The sequence below is a fragment of the Amia ocellicauda genome, chromosome 17, assembly GCF_036373705.1.
Source record: "Amia ocellicauda isolate fAmiCal2 chromosome 17, fAmiCal2.hap1, whole genome shotgun sequence".
Lineage (NCBI taxonomy): Eukaryota > Metazoa > Chordata > Actinopteri > Amiiformes > Amiidae > Amia > Amia ocellicauda.
The window spans coordinates 24,637,478-24,657,515 of NC_089866.1; the positions used below are offsets into that span (position 1 = coordinate 24,637,478).

At 39.7% G+C, this 20,038-nt stretch overlaps 1 protein-coding gene across 1 annotated transcript in view; it reads right to left on the bottom strand.

Moving 5' to 3' along the window:
• Window positions 1-20,038, bottom strand: part of hectd4 (HECT domain E3 ubiquitin protein ligase 4) — a 69,773-nt gene that overhangs the window by 37,927 nt on the left and 11,808 nt on the right. Inside the window, exons 3-16 of the mRNA XM_066688805.1 lie at window positions 16,499-16,588; window positions 15,362-15,489; window positions 12,433-12,541; window positions 11,286-11,424; window positions 8,974-9,144; window positions 8,523-8,715; window positions 5,562-5,723; window positions 5,109-5,222; window positions 4,351-4,491; window positions 3,957-4,189; window positions 2,847-2,989; window positions 2,292-2,362; window positions 1,726-1,831; window positions 1,257-1,377 (exon numbers count right to left, since the gene is read on the bottom strand). Of these exons, the coding sequence (XP_066544902.1) occupies window positions 1,257-1,377; window positions 1,726-1,831; window positions 2,292-2,362; window positions 2,847-2,989; window positions 3,957-4,189; window positions 4,351-4,491; window positions 5,109-5,222; window positions 5,562-5,723; window positions 8,523-8,715; window positions 8,974-9,144; window positions 11,286-11,424; window positions 12,433-12,541; window positions 15,362-15,489; window positions 16,499-16,588 (1,921 nt within the window). The remainder of the gene's footprint in view (window positions 1-1,256; window positions 1,378-1,725; window positions 1,832-2,291; window positions 2,363-2,846; window positions 2,990-3,956; window positions 4,190-4,350; window positions 4,492-5,108; window positions 5,223-5,561; window positions 5,724-8,522; window positions 8,716-8,973; window positions 9,145-11,285; window positions 11,425-12,432; window positions 12,542-15,361; window positions 15,490-16,498; window positions 16,589-20,038) is intronic.

The window sequence follows — 20,038 nt, forward strand, 5'->3', positions numbered from 1 at the left end:
ATCAGATTCTAAACCCTCCACCATGGCCAAGACCAAAGAGCTGTCCAAGGATGTCAGGGACAAGATTGTAGACCTACACAAGGCTGGAATGGGCTACAAGACCATCGTCAAGCAGCTTGGTGAGAAGGTGACAACAGTTGGTGCGATTATTCGCAAATGGAAGAAACACAAAATAACTGGCAGTCTCCCTCGGTCTGGGGCTCCATGCAAGATCTCGCCTCGTGGAGTTTCAATGATCATGAGAATGGTGAGGAATCAGCCCAGAACTACACGGGAGGATCTTGTTAATGATCTCAAGGCAGCTGGGACCATAGTCACCAAGAAAACAATTGGTAACACACTACGCCGTGAAGGACTGAAATCCTGCAGCGCCCGCAAGGTCCCCCTGCTCAAGAAAGCACATGTACAGGCCCGTCTGAAGTTTGCCAATGAACATCTGAATGATTCAGAGAACTGGGTGAAAGTGTTGTGGTCAGATGAGACCAAAATCAAGCTATTTGGCATCAACTCAACTCGCCGTGTTTGGAGGAGGAGGAATGACCCCAAGAACACCATCCCCACCGTCAAACATGGAGGTGGAAACATTAGGCTTTGGAGGTGTTTTTCTGCTAAGGGGACAGGACAACTGCACCGAATCAAAGAGACAATGGACGGGGCCATGTACAATCAAATCTTGGGTGAGAACCTCCTTCCCTCAGCCAGTGCATTGAAAATGGGTCGTGGATGGGTATTCCAGCATGACAATGACCAAAAACACACAGCCAAGGCAACAAAGGAGTGGCTCAAGAAGAAGCACATTAAGGTCCTGGAGTGGCCTAGCCAGTCTCTAGACCTTAATCCCATAGAAAATCTGTGGAGGGAGCTGAAGGTTCGAGTTGCCAAACGTCAGCCTCGAAACCTTAATGACTTGGAGAGGATCTGTAAAGAGGAGTGGGACAAAATCCCTCCTGAGATGTGTGCAAACCTGGTGGCCAACTACAAGAAATGTCTGACCTCTGTGATTGCCAACAAGGGTTTTGCCACCAAGTAAGTCGAAGGGGTCAAATACTTATTTCCCTCATTAACATGCAAATCAATGTATAACTTTTTTGAAATGTGTTTTTCTGGATTTTGTTGTTGTTATTCTGTCTCTCACTGTTAAAATACACCTACCATTAAAATTATAGACTGATCATTTCTTTGTCAGTGGGCAAACGTACAAAATCAGCAGGGGATCAAATACTTTTTTCCCTCACTGTCCAAGGTGTTTTACTCACTGGCACTGTGGAGAGGAGCTTCTGGAAGTCATCCTTCGAGACTGTTTGGCACTTGGTGATAAGAATGCATGATTCTCGAACCACGGTCTTCAGGATGTAGTGAAGCAGTTCATCGTTAAGCCTGACATGGACAAAAGACAGCAGCAGATGAAAAGAAAGGTTTCCATTATGCACTTGTCTTTTAAAATAAATAAATAATAAAAAAGGGAATGAATCACATTCTCTGCCTTAGCGAATAACTTGTCATTATTTGCCAAACAACACTAATTTAAATTTCCTCGATTCAGAACAGTTTTCCTCATTACCTTCACGCCTCTTTAAATGCAATTAATTGGAAGTTCCACTGGAATGTATATTAAAAGAATGTTTTTAATTCAAAACACTAGTAAGAACAGCATTTGTAAGGAAGGGTGGCCTGGCACACAAACACAGAACCAAGTAATGCTTTTTATTTTTATTTATTTTTAACCTGTAGTGCTCATCATCTTCGCTTCCAAACCTGTTCCTCTGCAGCTGATCAGCCAGGTTAGTCAGGATGACATCTCTTAGCTGCGACAGGCCACTATTCCTCTCCCCTGAAAAGAAAAATGCGTTATCCTACTCCCACTGCCTGAAGCTGCCCAAACATTACAGCAAAAAGAGCTAAGAATAACAATGTAAGAATCTCCTTCATAAAACTGAGTTTCTCCAAATAATTCATACACAAGCACAATCCTGTCCATGATAGATCAGATTAATCTACTCGAACATGTAACCCTGTTTGGTTTATTTATCTTGAGTGTAGAATGCTTTACAATGATTGGAAGCAGATTTGGCTTTAAGTTTAGTTTTAGTTTAGCTGAATTACATACAGCTAGTTTTACAACAGAAGCACTGTTCTCACAGATACCATCTTAAGAGAGAGCTTATTCTACAACAGATGAAATTAGTATGTTTTTTTTAATTTTTTAAAGCTACTGCATATAGTGGGAACAAATATACATTTTGGGGGGGAATTCTTCAAAGCAATGCAAGGATATGGAATTAATTCCTAACCTTCTGTGAGGACCAATTTCAAAAGGTTGTTGAGTTCAGTCTCACTGGGATATAAGGTGTTTAATCCGGAGCTGCAAGACAGAAGGCAACAGAATACTGTCACACGATTTAGCAACAAAAGAAGACTTATACATCCTAAATACAGTTGTATTAATTTGCCGATTAATTTCACTTATCCAAACCTTTACAAAATCAGACGATCTTTTAAATAAACTGAAGGCCCTCCGCATTAAAAAATACAAAATATTTTCTTGGGTCCTTAAATTACCTTGTTAAGCATATTTCTTTATGATGAAATCATCTAAAAGATGATTCAGCCAACTACATGTCTTGTGTCTAAAGTTATGTTTTATTACAGGGCCCAGCACTAAACTGTAATAAATAGTGTGCTGATCTTGTTTTTCATGTTTGATGCATTTTAGAGTGGCATTTACACCAATGCAAAAATATCCCCGAAGTATCGTTCGGCCTGGATCTGAATATTGTCGTAATCTCTACACCCAGTCACTATCACACTGAAGTCCAATCGGTATACAGATAATTAGGACGCGTTACCTGATGGCCAGGCACACCTCCTTCTGTATTTCAGCACCAATTTGATCCACTGGTGCCATCAGCAACTGCCAGAGCAACAGGCCTGAGCGCCGTACAATCTCCCGGTTCTTCTCCGTTTGAGGATTGAAGAACTTGAAAACCACCTAAACAAATTGACAGCAACTCAGTGCAGAAGAAACCCAAGACTGTAAACTCCTCTATCTTCTCTGGAACGGAGTTCCCCTCTGCCATTCCCAGCAGCTCAGCTTTGTGTTTTCCTGTGACCAGGAAATGCGTTAGAGCATAGAGCTGTACCATCAATTAGGACTTCAGAAAATACTAACATTTTCAACAGGACAATGTCTAGTGCAAAACACTATCTCTTAAGAATTTGTATTTTTTAGGGTTAAAATGTCTTAAGATATTTCCTGTCTTTTCAGTCTACAGAGATTAAACCAAACAGTATTATGAAAATGTCAATTAACACTGCAACTTCTCCATAGTTTATAGACAAACATTTTTTTTTTAGCCAATTGTTTTATAGTTCAGAATTCAGTTGCTGAGAAAAATAAAACTGTGACTGTATTTCATTTGACTATAAAATGAATGCCATTTAAATCTTCTTTATTATAAGCATGCTTCTTGATCTATGCCTCAGCCTACAGAGTACTTTGGAGTATAAAAATTCTGCAGCTTACAAACTAATTGGAACACAACTGGTTCACTAATTGGAACGGTTATAGATTCTACCTCATTATTTTTGATTGCTAGGAAAGTGAAGGAAAAAAAATGAATCTATTGGATTTCACAAGTATTCTTGCAAGAGATTTTTCTCGATTTCGTGAGAAGCTAAAGAAGAAAGCCTGCTTGAAATGATTGATCCAAGAACCCATATCCCCAAAAATGTTTAACTATTATTTTGCAAAGGTTTGAGTGTTTAACCATATTCATACATAAAACAAACTGTCTTTATAACCTCTGGGGATCAGAAAGTGCCACAGGAATACAAAGACTGGGTATGGGTTTGTAGTTTTCTACCTGCTGGTAAGTCAAATTATTAATTTGCTCTAGCCCAAAGTGCTACAAAATAATCCCCCCACACTTCCACACAATGCATTTATTTCCTCCTACCTGAAAAACGACCAGAATGCAGCGGATAATGCACGTGTCTGCGTTCACCATTGCTTTCTCCATGATGTCACAGATGCTGCTAAAATGCTGAGCTTCTATGGGATGCTGCTTTCCCAGGAAGCTGCTGAGAGGGACATTGCTGCTGGCTGCCAGGACGTTGAGCTGGTGGATGCACATGGCTCCCACATGGTGCAGCAGCTGGCTGATCACTTCACTGGTGGCGACAGCCTCCTCTGCACAGCACAGGAACATGGCATAAGTCATGCACATTTTAACATTTTAATGCCGAGAATCGGAGTCAGGTAGAGATGCAGTAAGTATATGCCAAATCCTAGAAGTACAAGGGATTGTGGGCTTGGATATGAACCCTGGCTCTCCGGCGCACACTCCTCACCTTTCGGCTCTCTGATGATGTGCCCAACGCCCAGCCTGTGACACACATGGTGGAAAGCCTGGTTGCCAGGGTTAGACCACTGGTCCATATAGTCACTGGAGCATGTCCAGATCAGGTTGTTTAGCGCATCGTAGCAGGCACCTGCAGGGCAAAGGAATATTCTTAGAAGCCCTCCTTCACATTTGATTCCCATGCTCATGTGTTGATTGAATTCACTTCCTGGGAGTTTGAATTTTAACAAAAGCAGCTTAGAGGTATGAGAATTAAAAAAAAAAAAAAAAAAAAAAACGGTATACATTACATAAATAGCATCAAATAAACTTCCATTTGGCATTTCTGGACAACAAGAGGGACACAGGAGAGAATAAACAGAGGAACCAATAGAGTATGCAAGATAATTTCTCATTGGTATGAGTGTAACAGTTTGCCCTAACTATAACTATAGGATATATTCCAAAACACAGTCAGTAGCATTTATTTCAAAGGCAACCCTTATTTAATGAAATGCTGCATTTTCCATGGACCCAAAGTTAGGTCTGGACAAAGGAGAGAATACAGTATGCAATCTAAAGAAATATTTACCTCCTGCCTATAGTGACATCAGGGTCCTGAGTTTGGGCTTCCCTGCCAGTTAGCTAGTGGGGAGGGTTTAGATTTAAATTTGAACTTCAGACTGACAGTCAGGTGTCACTCTAAATGCCTCAATCAATCCTCCCCTCTGTGTTATGAACTTCTACCACATCCCCTGTATGCCTTACCAAGTCCTGGCACCAGAGCTCCTCTGCCAAGTGAGCTCCCTGCAGCATCTATGAGATCAGCACGGCTGGCAAACTGCCCATCAGCAATACTGAATACCAGACTGGAGGCCAGGACTGACAGGAGAGGAAAAAAAATTGCAGAATGTCATACTGGCAATGGGGGTCATTTAATTGCTTAACATCACTGGGTTCAAAGAAACATTGCAGCACACTGCAGTGAAGAAAGAATTACTGTGAGTCAATAACAGTGCTGTGGCCAATTACAGTGGCAGCTCAAGGACATACTGCATACCCTACCTGCAATCCTACTGGAGGATAAATGCAACTGAAAATGTGGACAAAACTAAAAACCCACAGTCCCAATACGCAAACATTAATGAGTTTAAAATGACAAATGTAAACATTAGAAAGTTGTCCATAAAAAAATCCTTTAATTTATCCCTTCAGGCTTACTTTTAAGAGATGACAATCCACTGGTGCCTCCAAATAGTGAGCGAGTGGCTGAGCTCCCAGAAACCCCCGGGGGAGAGACCAACATTACCAGGTAGGTTCCACAGGTGTACATAGGGGTCTTACGAAGGGTCTTCAATGGAAGACCACAGCTTGTGTTGACAGCTGGGGAGAAGGGCATTTGGTGAACCAACAGAATCATGAACATTAACAAAGATCTCCATCTTCAGCTTTTTAAAACGTAGATGACATACATCTTTGAAGAAACACATACATCACAAATATATAATAAAGAAAATAGTACAATACGTAGAAAATACAGGCATTTTATATTACCCAGCCCATAGTTTTGAAGAAACTTTATCGGAAAGTTGTATACTATTGAGCAACTCATCTTGAGCAAGATTTGAGAAACACTTAGTCAGCAGTCTCTACTGTGGACTACCATATACTGAAATCTAAAACCATATTTATGAATATAAAACCTTCACATGATGTTGTTTTTACTCTTCAATAGTTCCTGTCATAAACATTTTCTAATTTAAACAAAGTGCAAACCACAATAACCTAATAATACAGCTAATAATGTAGCATGGGAATTTGACATTTGTTAGCTGACTTGCATGGAAATGTAAGAAGTTACAGTGCTTTAAGCTGTGGCCGAAACAAATTTGCATCGAACACTTCCAGTCTCTCCTGAATACTTGTAAATCCCGCTCAGGGGGATTAGTTATGTTCCTTTGTTGTCAGAGACTAATGCAATGTAAATTCCCACAAAGGGCACTGAAGTATTGTATGAGGCGAAGTGCTGCTCCACCTAGCAGGAATTATGTCTCGAGCACCAGCCTCCTTTTATTTGCAGGACTTTAGTGTGTATATGTCTGATCTGCACTGCCTGTAGCTGGTGCAAGATGAATATATGGTCATTCTTCATCTGCATGCTTTCCTTAATTGCATCCCAATTGATTTCACTGCAGAAGCTGGGCATAGTCTTCAAGGTTCCCAACTTCAAACCCCATTCGTCTCACAGTGCTCTTTTGAGGTTGGTCTCAAAACCAAGGCTGCTACTATTGCTTTAGGTCATTAAATCGTCTAAAGATTTCTTCTCAGATGGCAGTTATGAATGCATCTTTAGAGTATTTTTTTCTTTTTTTTTGCATTTTCTTTCGGGGAGGATAATTAAATAGCTATGATCGTGATCATTATATTTTGTCACCTTCCTTAGGAAAATTAAAATGCCAATTAAAACACACGCACTGTTAAATTTTCTTTCAGTGGATTACACACTTTTCTTCTTTATCATATTACGGTATGTTATTGCAGGCATCTCTTGCAACTAGCAATTTAAGCAATGAGGTTTACATAATCTCTGAGAATTGAGAGATGAGAAAGTCCTAACAATTTTGGCAATTTTAAAGAAAAAGAGGCAAAGAGAAAAAGCATGGAGCAATTGAAAAACAATGCATACAGTACTGTGCAAAAGGTTTAGGCAGGTGTGAAAAAATGCTGTGAAGTAAGAATGCTTTTAAAAATAGACATGTTAATAGATTATATTAATCAATTAACTAAATGCAAAGTGAGTGAACAGAAGAAAAATCTACATCAGATCCATATTTGGTGTGACCACCCTTTGCCACAGCATCAATTCTTCTAGGTACACTTGAACAAAATCAGGGATTTTGTAGGCATATAGTCAGGTGTATGATTAAACAATTATACCAAACAAGTGCTAATTATCATCAATTCAAAATGTAGGTTGAAACACAATCATTAACTGAAACACAAACAGCTGTATAGGAGGAATAAAACTGAGTGAGGAACAGCCAAACTCAGCTAACAAGGTGAGGTTGGTGAAGACAGTTTACTGTCAAAAGTCATACACCATGGCAAGACTGAGCAAAGCAACAAGACAAAGATGTTATACTGCATCAGCAAGGTCTCTCCCAGGCAGAAATTTCAAGGCAGACAGGTGTTTCCACATGTGCTGTGCAAGCTCTTTTGAAGAAGCACAAAGAAACAGTCAACGTTGAGGACCGTAGACACAGTGGTTGGCCAAGGAAACTTACTGCAGCAGATGAAAGACATATCATGCTTACTTTTCTTTGCAATCGGAAGATGTCCAGCAGTGCCATCAGCTCAGAATTAGCAGAAAACAGTGGGATCCTGGTACAACCATCTACTGTCTGGAGAAGTCTGGTCAGAAGTGGCCTTCAAGGAAGATTTGCGGCCAAAGAGCCATACCTCCGACATGGCAACAAGGCCAAGCGACTCAACTATGTACAAAAACACAGGAACTGGGGTGCAGAAAAATGGCAGCAGGTGCACTGGTCTGATGAGTCAGAAATTGAAATATTTGGCTGTAGCAGAAGGCAGTTTGTTCGCCAAATGGCTGGAGAGCGGTACACGAATGAGTGTCTGCAGGCAACCGTGAAGCATGGTGGAGGTTCCTTGCAAGTTTGGGGCAGCATTTCTGCAAATGGAGTTGGGGATTTGGTCAGAATTAATGGTCTCCTCAATGATGAGAAGTACAGGCACATACTTATCCATCATGCAATACCAACAGGGAGGCATCTGATTGGCCCCAGATTTATTCTGCAGCATGACAACAACCCCAAACATACAGTGAAAGTCATTAAGAACTTCAGCGTAAAGAAGAACAGTCCTGGAAGTGATGGTTTGGCCCATAGAAGAATCGATGCTGTTTTGAAGGCAAAGGGAGTTCACACCAAATATTGATTTGATGTAGATTTTTCTTCTGTTCACTCACTTTGCATTTAGTTAATTGATAAATATAATCTATTAGCATGTCTATTTTTGAAAGCATTCTTACTTTATAGCATTTTTTCACACCTGCCTAAAATGTTTGCACAGTACTATATGTAACAATGGGAAAGCAACCTGAAGTGTATTATTCAGTCTAGGTGTTGCTCAGAGCTGTGAAGCCCACCCGGACACCTGGCTTACCAGACTGCTCCTCCTTGAGTGTGTTGGTGATGGCAGAGCCGGTGAGAGCAGCCAATGTAGCCGAGTGAGAGGCCCTGAACCGCGACATCCGGCTCAGCAGCAACTCATTCAGGCATTTGGAAGACTCCCCCTCTTTCCTCATGAGGATTATCCTCTCGTGGAGGCCGTTCGCAGCACAGATACCATTTTGCGTCTGCAGGAAGGGAGAGATTTGTAAAACTGTAGCTATTATTTGGCGATTTGTTTAGTTAAATGCATGTTCATGTTTGCTTATCAATCATCATTTTCAGAGTTTGCTGAACACCGAAGCGGACTAGTCAAGATCCCAGGTGGACCAGCTGAGGTAGTAACACATTCTGCCTGTAACACAGACCATTTTGGCCATGTCCTTGAGTGTACAATGTACAGATTACACAATAGCAGGGCTAAATCAGCGAAGAGGCTCACTTACTGTAAGTTCAAAGACATCCATAAACACAGAGTGCCCTTTCTGTGTCTTTTCATTGAGGCTTGCTGGAGACCAGATCCAGTAAATAAACGAGCCGTCGGAGCAGAGGTGAACAGTGGTCATGGTGCTGCCAACGGGGAAGTGATTTGCTGGCATGGGCACGATCTGGCACACCTACAGACAAAAAGGAGGAATGACATTGTGTGAGCCAACAACTGCTGCCAAAAACACAGGTTTCCAAAAAGGCCAAACCACCACATAAGCAAGAATGGGAGAGACTAGAATTATAGGAAGCGAACAAAGCATGGGATTATTTATTTTTCAATATAACACTATGTAACATTTTGAAATTCCTGAGAGAAATACGACCTTCTTTCAAAGGTAAGACAAGTGATTAAATTTAAATGTATTGGTTAATTACTTGTACCAATAACCATTTAACAATATGCACACGTGAAATACATTATTCCAGTAATAATAATACTGAATAATTACATTTAAAGCTTAGAGGAGAGCTCATGAATGGATATAGTTCCCAATTAATCCAATATAGATTTCAGGTGCACTTTGTCAGGATTATCTTAATTTGGTGCAATGCGAAACTCAAATCCATTCTATACCCCATCCATCCAGCCATAGTCAATAACTGCAAGTTACTATTTATGTTCATTATTTTTTCATTAAAATGTTGTTTACACAGTTCGAAACAAACATAGATGTGAAATAAATCCGATTAAAACAGGACCACGGCATCAAGAAAACAGGCAAGGATTGTTCACTGAAACGCTTCCATCTACTGCAGGCCAAAATCATCCAAGCACAGCAATGACACTGCATTGAGAGAGGGGGAACTTTATTGTCCTGCAGAGGATAAGACGAAAGTAACCGAGGAAATGATCGGCCCAAGTCCCTTCTCCTTCGATTTGGTATCAATCATTCTCAATCTGTCCAAATAAGATAAAAATTACATCCAAATAAAAGGGGACTGGGCAGCTTGTGATAAATAATGCATGGAATATTAATTTTAATGTATATTCTTTCACTACACTTGCAGAGGAAGGTGAGTTTGGGGAGGAAGCATCTGATGATTAATTTTGGAGTTCATATCTACATTGCATGTAAACATTTATATCAACAAATAATCACTGTGATTTATATTGGTTTATACCCACAGAAAACATAAATCTTTTCTTTCTTTTTTTAATTACGCTGCAGGTGCATGCTTATATAATAATATTTGTTAATAACACTGTAGGAATAAAAGCCCAATAACATTATACAGATGTGTGGTTCTTTATCCATGTCAAATAAATGCACAAGGAAGGCTGACAGAGTACTGTTATAGCTATAGAACACAAGCAATCTATTTACAGAAAACAGGTTGTCAAGGAAACCAACAACATGATCATTTCCAAGTGACAGTGAGGTTGGATCCTGAAAAAACCTCACTAACAAATTGTTTTGCACATAAAAGTAATAAATGCCTCAAATATAATTACAAATATATAACTATAAACTTAAACCAACAGAAAACTAAAATACAAATTTGCAGCAAGGCACGGCGCACATTATTTAATACAAGCCTTCACCATGGTAGCCCAAAGATATTTAGTTTTCTCAGGGTAATTACATATATTATTGGCAGCAGATGCAAGTTTCAAATCAATAACAGTAAACATACCTGATTTTACAGTCCAAAAAGCATTATCAAATGCCCAAACGAAATATTAATATTAAGGGCCTTAAGGAATTTTGGCAAACATTCCTGTTTTTTTACGATTTATAACTCTTCCCCGAGTTAATACAATATGTAGCAGCAGTCTGCTCAATAAACTACTAAACCTCCAGTTAGCTGGGAGTTGATAAGGGACTGTCTTTTTCTTATTAATTATATAATTAGAGGTCCTTGATTTACAGCAGAACAGCACTTCCTGACACAGTCTAAGCAGTAATCTATAAAACTGCACTTCAGTCTCACTCTCACCGCAACCACCATTATTTTGAGGGAACCGACGTGCCACACAGTTTCAGAAAGAGCAGACCAGCTGTTATAGGAACTGGTTGGGAAGTTTAAATCCTTAAAAAGTAAAGTGTGGGTAAGAAATCCACTGTATCACTCCATACTAACTGGGTCAGATGTCCTTACCATGTGAGAGAATGCTTACAAAATATTTTACACAGACAAACTTTAAGGTGTCCTGCAAACAAACACTGCCACAGACACAAATCCCAGTAAGGGCCTCAGACATACAACTTTCGGGGATCAGTGCAAGATCTGAGAGTGGATGATCCCAGTGACTGTGCTTGTCCTGTACCTGAAGGCTGAAGGGATCGATGACCTGGAAGAGGCAGTGAGGTTTGTTGTCGAAGGAGGCAGGCCGGTGCAGGAGTCTGCAGCTGCTGAACACGATCCAGCCGGGCTCCAGCTCCTCATTGCGGCAGTAAACGAACCCGCTGAGCGACGACCACAGGGGGAAAAAAAACAGTGTAGGGAAGCAATGCACTGACTCTCCACTATACAGAGGTCTTCTAAGGTGAAATTGTCCAAAACCTCCTTAGCCACGACCATTTCTTTCAATGGGAATTTAACAGATGTAATGTATAAAAAATAAAAAAAAAATCCGATTGCCCAGTACTGAATAAGCAATATCTATATATAGATATTATAATTTAGCAGTTGGTTCACTGCTCACAATCTTCCCTGGCTGCATGATAGTTCCATTTTTCTAAAATTGGAAAAGGCATCTTTTTACTAGAACTCATTTCTTTACTTTGTCTCCTCGCTGTGGCAGATGGCTATATTTACCCCCCAATCACTGTAGCGAAGTAGTGGTTTGTTGGCAATCTATGGTATATATATAGCAAATGAACTTCAAAAGACTGGCCTGAATTTGCAGATGTTAAAATTATTAACCAGGAACTACTAAGTAAAATACAGTAAAACAAACATTTTGAGCTTTGAAATTAAAACACCTGCAGGGAGCATGATATATGATTTGCTTTACACATATCAGTGTTTGGTTTAATATGATATTGTAATGTGAGAAACTGCTCCCATGTGATTCTGCAAGCAAACAAGTCTTGTGAAGACATACATAATATATACTGTACTGTATAGATGTATTCCTCTTAAGTGACATATTGCTGTATAAGGAAGTGCAGTATTTACCACTGCTTTAATTGCTTTCAAAATTGTCTGAATTTCAACTGACAATGTCAGCTGACAGTGTGGGAAATTAAACGATTTAATTAAAATTCAAATCAATGAAAAACATGCCTAATAAATCTGTGCACCAATGAAAATAGCTTTTTCTTAAATCTTGCTCGAGGCGGACTGCCGATGTCTAAACCAGGAGTCCAGCTTCAGAGGCTGGTGGGCATTGTGTTGATTTTATTTAACCGACAGGTCCTATTTTTAGATTGCCTTATTCTTTCACTCCTATAAATAAAGTATTGTATTACCGCAAAGTCCCGTGAAGTCCTGAGCCCAGCTTGCTGACTCCCTTTCCAAAGGAGTTGGTCGTGTACAGATACAGGCCGTCGGTAGCAAGGCAACGACCCAAATCTGCATCTGCAAACAAGATAAAGAGCAAATCTAATGAAAGAAAATAACTACGACTGTCCTGAGTTGTCCTCCAACAAGAAAGGATTTTCCATTAAAAATAAATAAAGGAGTCCCAGAAGTACCGTCTTAGGATCCTTTATTCTGGAAAGAAAAAATAAATAAATAAATTGGTTTGTTCTAGAGATAATAAGCCACTCACATTGTCCTGCGATGAGATACAGGGTATCACATTTCCAGAGAGACTTTCAGAATGGTATTCTCCTGGGAGAGATTACAGTAACGATTAGAAAGCACCACGCTTCAGAATGATCCATCTTTCTAACTGCCTTCTCCCAGATATATGCTTTTCTGTTTTTACTTTACTTGCAGAACTGTAAACCTACCCTAAGCTCAATCATTGGTGCCTATGTGGATCAGGACTAGAGGACACACTTCAGGTCCAGCCAGCAGCGGAGGGACAATATCAATGCTTCTAATAACCACCACACTACCACGATTTGCTTTCTCTGCCCCCTTGTGACCCATCAGTAAACTAACCTCAAAGCTGTCATGTTAGTCTAGTGCAAGAGCTGTAGCCAGCAATACCCCCCACTCTGTGGAGATGAGGCTTTATGTATCATGATTTCAGCACAGTCCTATAGGTTTCCTTTTCCCCCTCTGATGTGAAGCACCTCTGCTCTGTCTTAAGCGCTGGTTCCCAAGCCTAGTTCGACCCACTAACATCCTGGTTTTTAATCCAACCAAGCTCTCAATTACTTAATGGAACTAGTAATTTGCCTAATTGGAGCTCTCATTATTTCCATCTTATTTCAATTAAAATAAGGCACTGGATTTTTTGTTTACTTACAAAAAAATCCCTCAACAAAAGGACTGTAAACAGATAAGGCTCCCAGAGGACTCTATACAGGCTAACCATCTTTTGGCAAGCCACACGCCATGCTTTTAATAGTATTTGAACTAATAATTTGGTGAATGTTATCACTGGCCCTTACTATAACACTATATTACAGATTTTGACTGTTGGTTTCCTATTAATTGAAATTTCCCAAAAGATAAACAGGGTTAAGAAACTGGTGCACACTGTAGGATTGATTAAAAAGGAAAATACAAATACAAATAAATAAAAGCTGAAAAATCCTGTATTTGGAGGTTTACGCTGGCCTGGCCATTTGTGGGATCAGATTATGTTAATGAAAATGGCAGATTAATTGTTTCAAATGAAATGGAGCTCTGTTAGAATCTTCCGTTTATACAAAAAAGATTCAATTATTGTGACATCAGTTGCAGGAAGGACACATCACCATCTGACAACTGCAACTGCACCAGAACACTGGAAAGTGGAGAAAGATGTTAAGGTATAAATAAATGTATGATACAATACATAACACCTACATTTTCAATAAAGTCTGCTCTGTTCTAAGATAGGAGAGTTTTGGTTATTGGACCAGCTTGGTGCATTCCTTTTTCATCTGGGAATAATGCAGATTTAAGCTATAAAACAAATGCAAGCCAGTTCCCAAATTGCCACCAAAGCTGACCTGTAGTTAACACTCCAGGATCCCACCTCCAGATTCCAAGAGCTCTCATAATGACACTTCATCTCCGCTAAAAGGGCACTTCAGTATCCGCTAGTGGACGAGTTCCATTTATAAAGCTGGACTTTTTCAAACAAGTGTGACTCTTGGAGAGTCCTCTGTGCTTTTACATGTGTCTTTTATCATTGAGTGACAGTGCTGACTTTAATTGACCAACTGGAAAAACGCACTAGTCAATTTTCCCCAGCTGTGACTGACCTTGACGATTTGCCGATTTCAACGCAGAGTCCGGGGGGGGACCATTAATACACAAGCTTTATGCTTTTATTATAGCTGAAAAAACAAAGTTGTGCAAGACAAAAAGAGAGAAGCCAGGCCTTTTCTCAATCGAAGTGTACCTAAAGAGTTGGAAACTGTTCTGTCTTTGCTTTGCCAGACTAACAGGATTTCAATTCACACCACACAAACTCTCCCTGCCTCGATCTGCATTCGTCCTCCTCTCACACAAAGGAGTCCCTTATCCCTTCAAGTCATCACAGCAAACAGTGCCAGGCACTCTGCACTGAATGCACACAAAAGCAATAGGGAAACAGTTTACAGTCCTCATTGCGTTATCTCATCAAGGTTCAACAAACATTTTCACAGTGGTTGTCACTAAGTTGTTCACACAGGCCACCTGCACCATTGGGGGAACCTCCACACAATGAAACAGTGTAATATAACAAAAGAGTACAGGCAGCAAATGATAACAATAACCACTTGCTTTACCTTCATTTTCATGAATTAATAAAAAGAGAAGCCAGTTTTATTGGTTTGAAAAGGACTCTCAATCCCCTTAGACTATTTGCTATACTTACTAATATTCAACTTCCATTTTTCAGATAAACTAAATTACCTGCTTGTGCCATTACAAAACAAAAACAATGATTTACCACTGAAGCATGTACATTATAAATACACAGACGAGCAGATTATTTCTACTGCACCAATTATTGTTAATAGACTGCGTGAAATTATAAAAAAATTACAGAACACTGCTGAAGCACAAACTAGGATTTATACCATGAAGTCCCTGGCTAAACACCTTCAATCTGTATGAAAATTAGCCAGCCTAGAATGGGAAAAAAAACACAATGTTTATTTAGGTAAGTATTTGAACAACACCCCTTGAGACAAAATGATAAGCTTCTTGATTTTCTCCTGGGCTTGAGGGAGCACCTCATGCCCCATTAATAACCCCGGTGGGTGGCCAAAGGAGACAGTCCCCAGCGTGCAGACTGAATGGGCCTACCTTTGCTCTCATTCCCTGAAGCACTGCTGTCAGGCGCTGGGAGCATGTCTTCAAAGCCCCAGGAGACCATGTGTTTCCCCCCCAGGAGGCAGGACGGGGACCCGGGACCCCCCTCCAGTAAAAGCAGCCTGGAAAGACAAAAGTACTATAAATACATGCACAAAAAACCCCACCCACTTAATCATATACCTCTCAAAACCATTGATTCTCACAGAGCACTGTAGTCCAGCTGGGGTCTCCTGATTTGAACAATCAAATGCTCAATCACATACTAAAACAACAACTAAAATCAACCAGGTCACAACCCTGGGTTATCATAACTTGCAGTCTTCAGGGTGACCAAAAGAAAACAAATCAATGTAGCAAAGAAACAATAGATAAACTGGTTGTTTACTTTCTAAAGCACTCTTTTCATAAAAACCAGACAGGAAAGAAAAATAAGGACAGAACAAAACATCCATCTTAAAACGTGTTGATATCAGATAAGGCAGGGGACCCACATAAAAAGTGGGAATATGAGAGTCATCAGCACCATTGTTCTTTACCATGGTGAAACAATCTCTGAGCTGCTGGTGTAAGTGGTTAAGTGGATGTGAAAAATAGACTACTCAGGGCTGTGAATGAAGCTAAAAGGCTGTAGCAGGCAAAATTACATGAAAAGCAGAGCACTGAAGGCTGGGGAAGACGCATTATAAACCATTAAATCTAAATCTGATCACAGATGGCAGAGGAAGGTCTGGCAGTAGGTCTTCTCCTTCAGAGAAAGCAGTGCAGGGGAGTTTTAAATATAATAGAATTAGCAGATTAGAACTCGAGGGTCTCCCCTGCAGTGTACAGTAAACCAGCCTCCTGCTCACTGCGGCCAGTCACATATTTGACCAGGGCCTCACTGCTTCGGAGCTTGGTGGGGGATTCATACCCACGAGGTCTACAGAGGAAAATAAGCACACATGCCCAAAGACACACACAGTCACACACCGGTGGACGCACAAGGAAATGTGAAACAATGAGAAACACACAGCTAAGGGCATGCAATCGACTACACAAAGCTCATACAGAATAGATAGTCATGAGTAAATGTTTTAGTTGCCTAAACAAGTGTTGTGCAAGTGTAGATACTGCGCTGTCTTTGGTTACCTGTACAGTACATCAGCTACAGGCAAGTGGCCCAGGTCCACCTGCTTCTGGAGTAGGTGTACAGTGTGGACTAAGGTTTTCAACGAGCCCCTGAAAAGACAAACAAAGAAACTTAACTTACTATGTTAATGAAATAAATCTTCTTGATGTGTATGCATATTCATCTGGAAATGATGGTTCATGCAGTACATTATAAAAAGTAGGGGGGGCTTTTAATCAATATATTGGAAGCAATAATGACATGTGGAAAAATAAATGACACCAACTCCATCTTGGGTGATTTTTTTCTAGTGACAATGTTAAACTGATGAAAATGACGACTATCTGTACAGGGAAGAAGCTTCAGGTTTGTGGATTTGCGGCCTACAGACAACGGGCGTCTTAACAGTGCAGCCTCATGCCACACACACTGTGTGCCTGTGAGAGGGTGTCTGTGTGTCACAGCGCAGCGCACTCCATTAGAGAAGACTGACTGAACACATACTGAAGTCATAGCAGGGCTCCCCAGGGGCAGCGCTTCCCAGACAAAGCAGATGGGCTCCAGTAATTCGGGAAAATTGATTTAAAGGGCAACGTTCCCACCCCAGCATGTACTCTCCCCCTTTCAAACAACTATATATGATGGAAGTGCTGTAATGGAGTCCCGTCATTAAACCATACAGCAATAAGTGTAAAAAGAAGCTTTCAATAATTCATAATAGACTTCTGTCCTGTATAATTAATCCCTTTGTTTCTTTATTTGTATTGTGAGCTATGGAATGCATACATCTTAGAGGAACTGGGATGGCAACACCCTCTTATTAATTTGAAGTCTCAATCCGTAAGTGTTTTACACAACAAAATGCTGCTGTTTTTTCCTTTTTCAGAGACTCTTAAAATGTATGCAAGTTATTTTTCAGTGTCTCGAAGGAAAAAACATTTTCAGTATCCGATTCCATTCAAATAAGGAGACTGTGACTCTAAACAGGCCGATTCTAGGGGTTACACCATCTCTATCAAAGTCATGTCTTCTAAGGAGCCCTGATTCTGGCTCTCAAGCTACAGAGAAAGAGCTCAGTTCTGGGAAATGGTGGTTGGAGATCTGGCCTCTTAAATCACATGAATGCACATCTCCGTTCTAGGGACTTCACATACACAGTTTTATTACTCAATAAATCTCCTTTAAATGCTTATACAAAATGTTTCAGGTTTGACAAAATGCAAAACTGCACCAAATCAGTCTCAGTTAAAAGCTCTTTTTTCCACTGTATGAATATAGAATTCTGCCATGAGAAAATGCTATTTTATTGAGAGGTTTACATGATCTATATTTTCCATTATTCCATTTATTATCAGTTTCATGTGTACACATTACAATTTACTCTTAATTGTCATTTGGAAGATTACATTTATAATTTTCATACTGATTAATTTTCCTGTAACAAATTGTTCACAGTTGGTAGCCCAATGGGTCACAGTGAAAGCATCTCCAGACCACAGCACTACAGGACAAGCTAGGAACCAAACGATGCATTTTTGCCCCCCTGTGAAACAGTTCAATTTGAAATACATGGCCAAATGTATCCCTCTTGTTTATTATATTTGTTGTACTCTGAATGGTATTGAATGGAATATGACTGAATGGACTGGGAAGGCACTACATACTACATGTCCACTTAAATATCTTTATCATAACTTAATATCTTTAAATAACTTTATACTAATGCCACATCCATCTATCTAGCACCTTTGCTATATAACAGGGTACATGACAATTTTAAATTTATTTTGCTTTGAGTAAGCTTAGAATTTAATGGGTCAGGGAAAACAGGTCTATTGTTTCTATTGTAAAATGCATAAAATAAACAATGTAAATTGTGGAAAATGTCAGGCAGTGGAACTCCAAACACACAGAAACATCTTCTAATCTTCTAATGCTAGAAGGACTGTGCTTTTAAGCAACCTAGTGCTACACTGGTATGCAATCATTTCAAAGCAGGAGAATAATAATCTATGCCTCTGAAGCACTGAACGGTCTGTTTCTTTATAACCTTTGAGAAAATGTTTGCCTTAAACGGTTAAGATTTTTACCTTAAACTGTTATGATCCGGCATTAAACTGTTATACCATTGACTCAAAAGTAAATATAGATTTAAATGATCAAACACTGCAAAAAGGGGGTAAATGGTTTTATCTTGCTGCAATACAATGTTTGTTCAGGCAGTAAATTGTTTATATCTTAAAGCATATTACTGTGTCAAAATCACGGATTGAACACGGCTTAAACATTTAACAAACAATTAACCTGCATGATTAAAAAAAAAAAAAAAAAAAAAAGACTTTAAATCGAAATACTTTTTCCAAAAAATAAAGCATCAGGCTAGATAGTTCTCTGCAACAATAGCTATCTTTGGTTCCAAAAGGGACACAAAGGGGAAGTTCTGGTTTTGACAAGTTGACAACCATATAGCTGCCATCAGCATTCAAGAACACCATATGCCTGTACTTGATAAGCCCTTTTCATGGGGATGTTTTAAAGAGACAGCAGCAACGTTTGCTACACCCTGCTTAGAGAGGGGCCTAGCCTGCTGTATGCAAACTGCATTTTAAAATGTGTTAAAGACTAATTGATCTGAATGTCACTTCATTTAAAACTCTTTATAATTCAGCATACACTTATTGGAGTTATTTTTAAATTGGCTGTCTTAACAGTAATTAAGCATGCTACACTGCCAAGAAATGGAAGCCAAAACTAGAACTGGTTAACAACACAATGTAATTTTTCAAATTCATCAATGCTGTCCTGACTGAAACTAAAACAATGTTTGTATAAGTTCTTAGGACTTTTCTGCAGTTAAGAGCAAGATGTGGGTCCTACCTGACAAATGCCTGTATCTTTCGACCTGATTAGCCCATACTATACGCTAAATCATACTGCACTTTACTTTATGTTGATTATACAATATGCTAAGGTCTTCTATTGTTTCACCGGGCAATACTTTTTCCAAAGAGACTACCACAATATTCTAAAGATCAGTTCTTAATGACAGAGCATGCATTTTCTGCTTCACAAGAAGGCTTCCTTAAAGACTTCCTTTCACTGTCAAATGCAGTGTTGCTTGCCCTGTATACAGTTTCAGCCCATCAGCTATTTTACCTTCATGGGATTCTAATTATAGCAAAATACATGAATGTGAAAGTCTCAGAGAACAAATGGAATATTTTTAAATTTAAAAACAAAACTAAAAAAACTTTGGTGACAACTAAAGTAATATTAAGGGGCTGAAATGATCCCTAGAACACATATGCAGTCTCCTTATGTGTGCGAGATATACACCGATGAGCCATAACATTATGACCACTGACAGGTGAAGTGAATAACACTGATAATCTCGTTATCATGGCACCTGTCAGTGGGTGGGATATATTAGGTAGCAAGTGAACATTTTGTCCTCAAAATTGATGTGTTAGAAGCAGGAAAAATGGGCAAGCGTAAGGATCTGAGCGACTTTGACGAGGGCCAAATTGTGATGGCTAGACGACTGGGTCAGAGCATCTCCA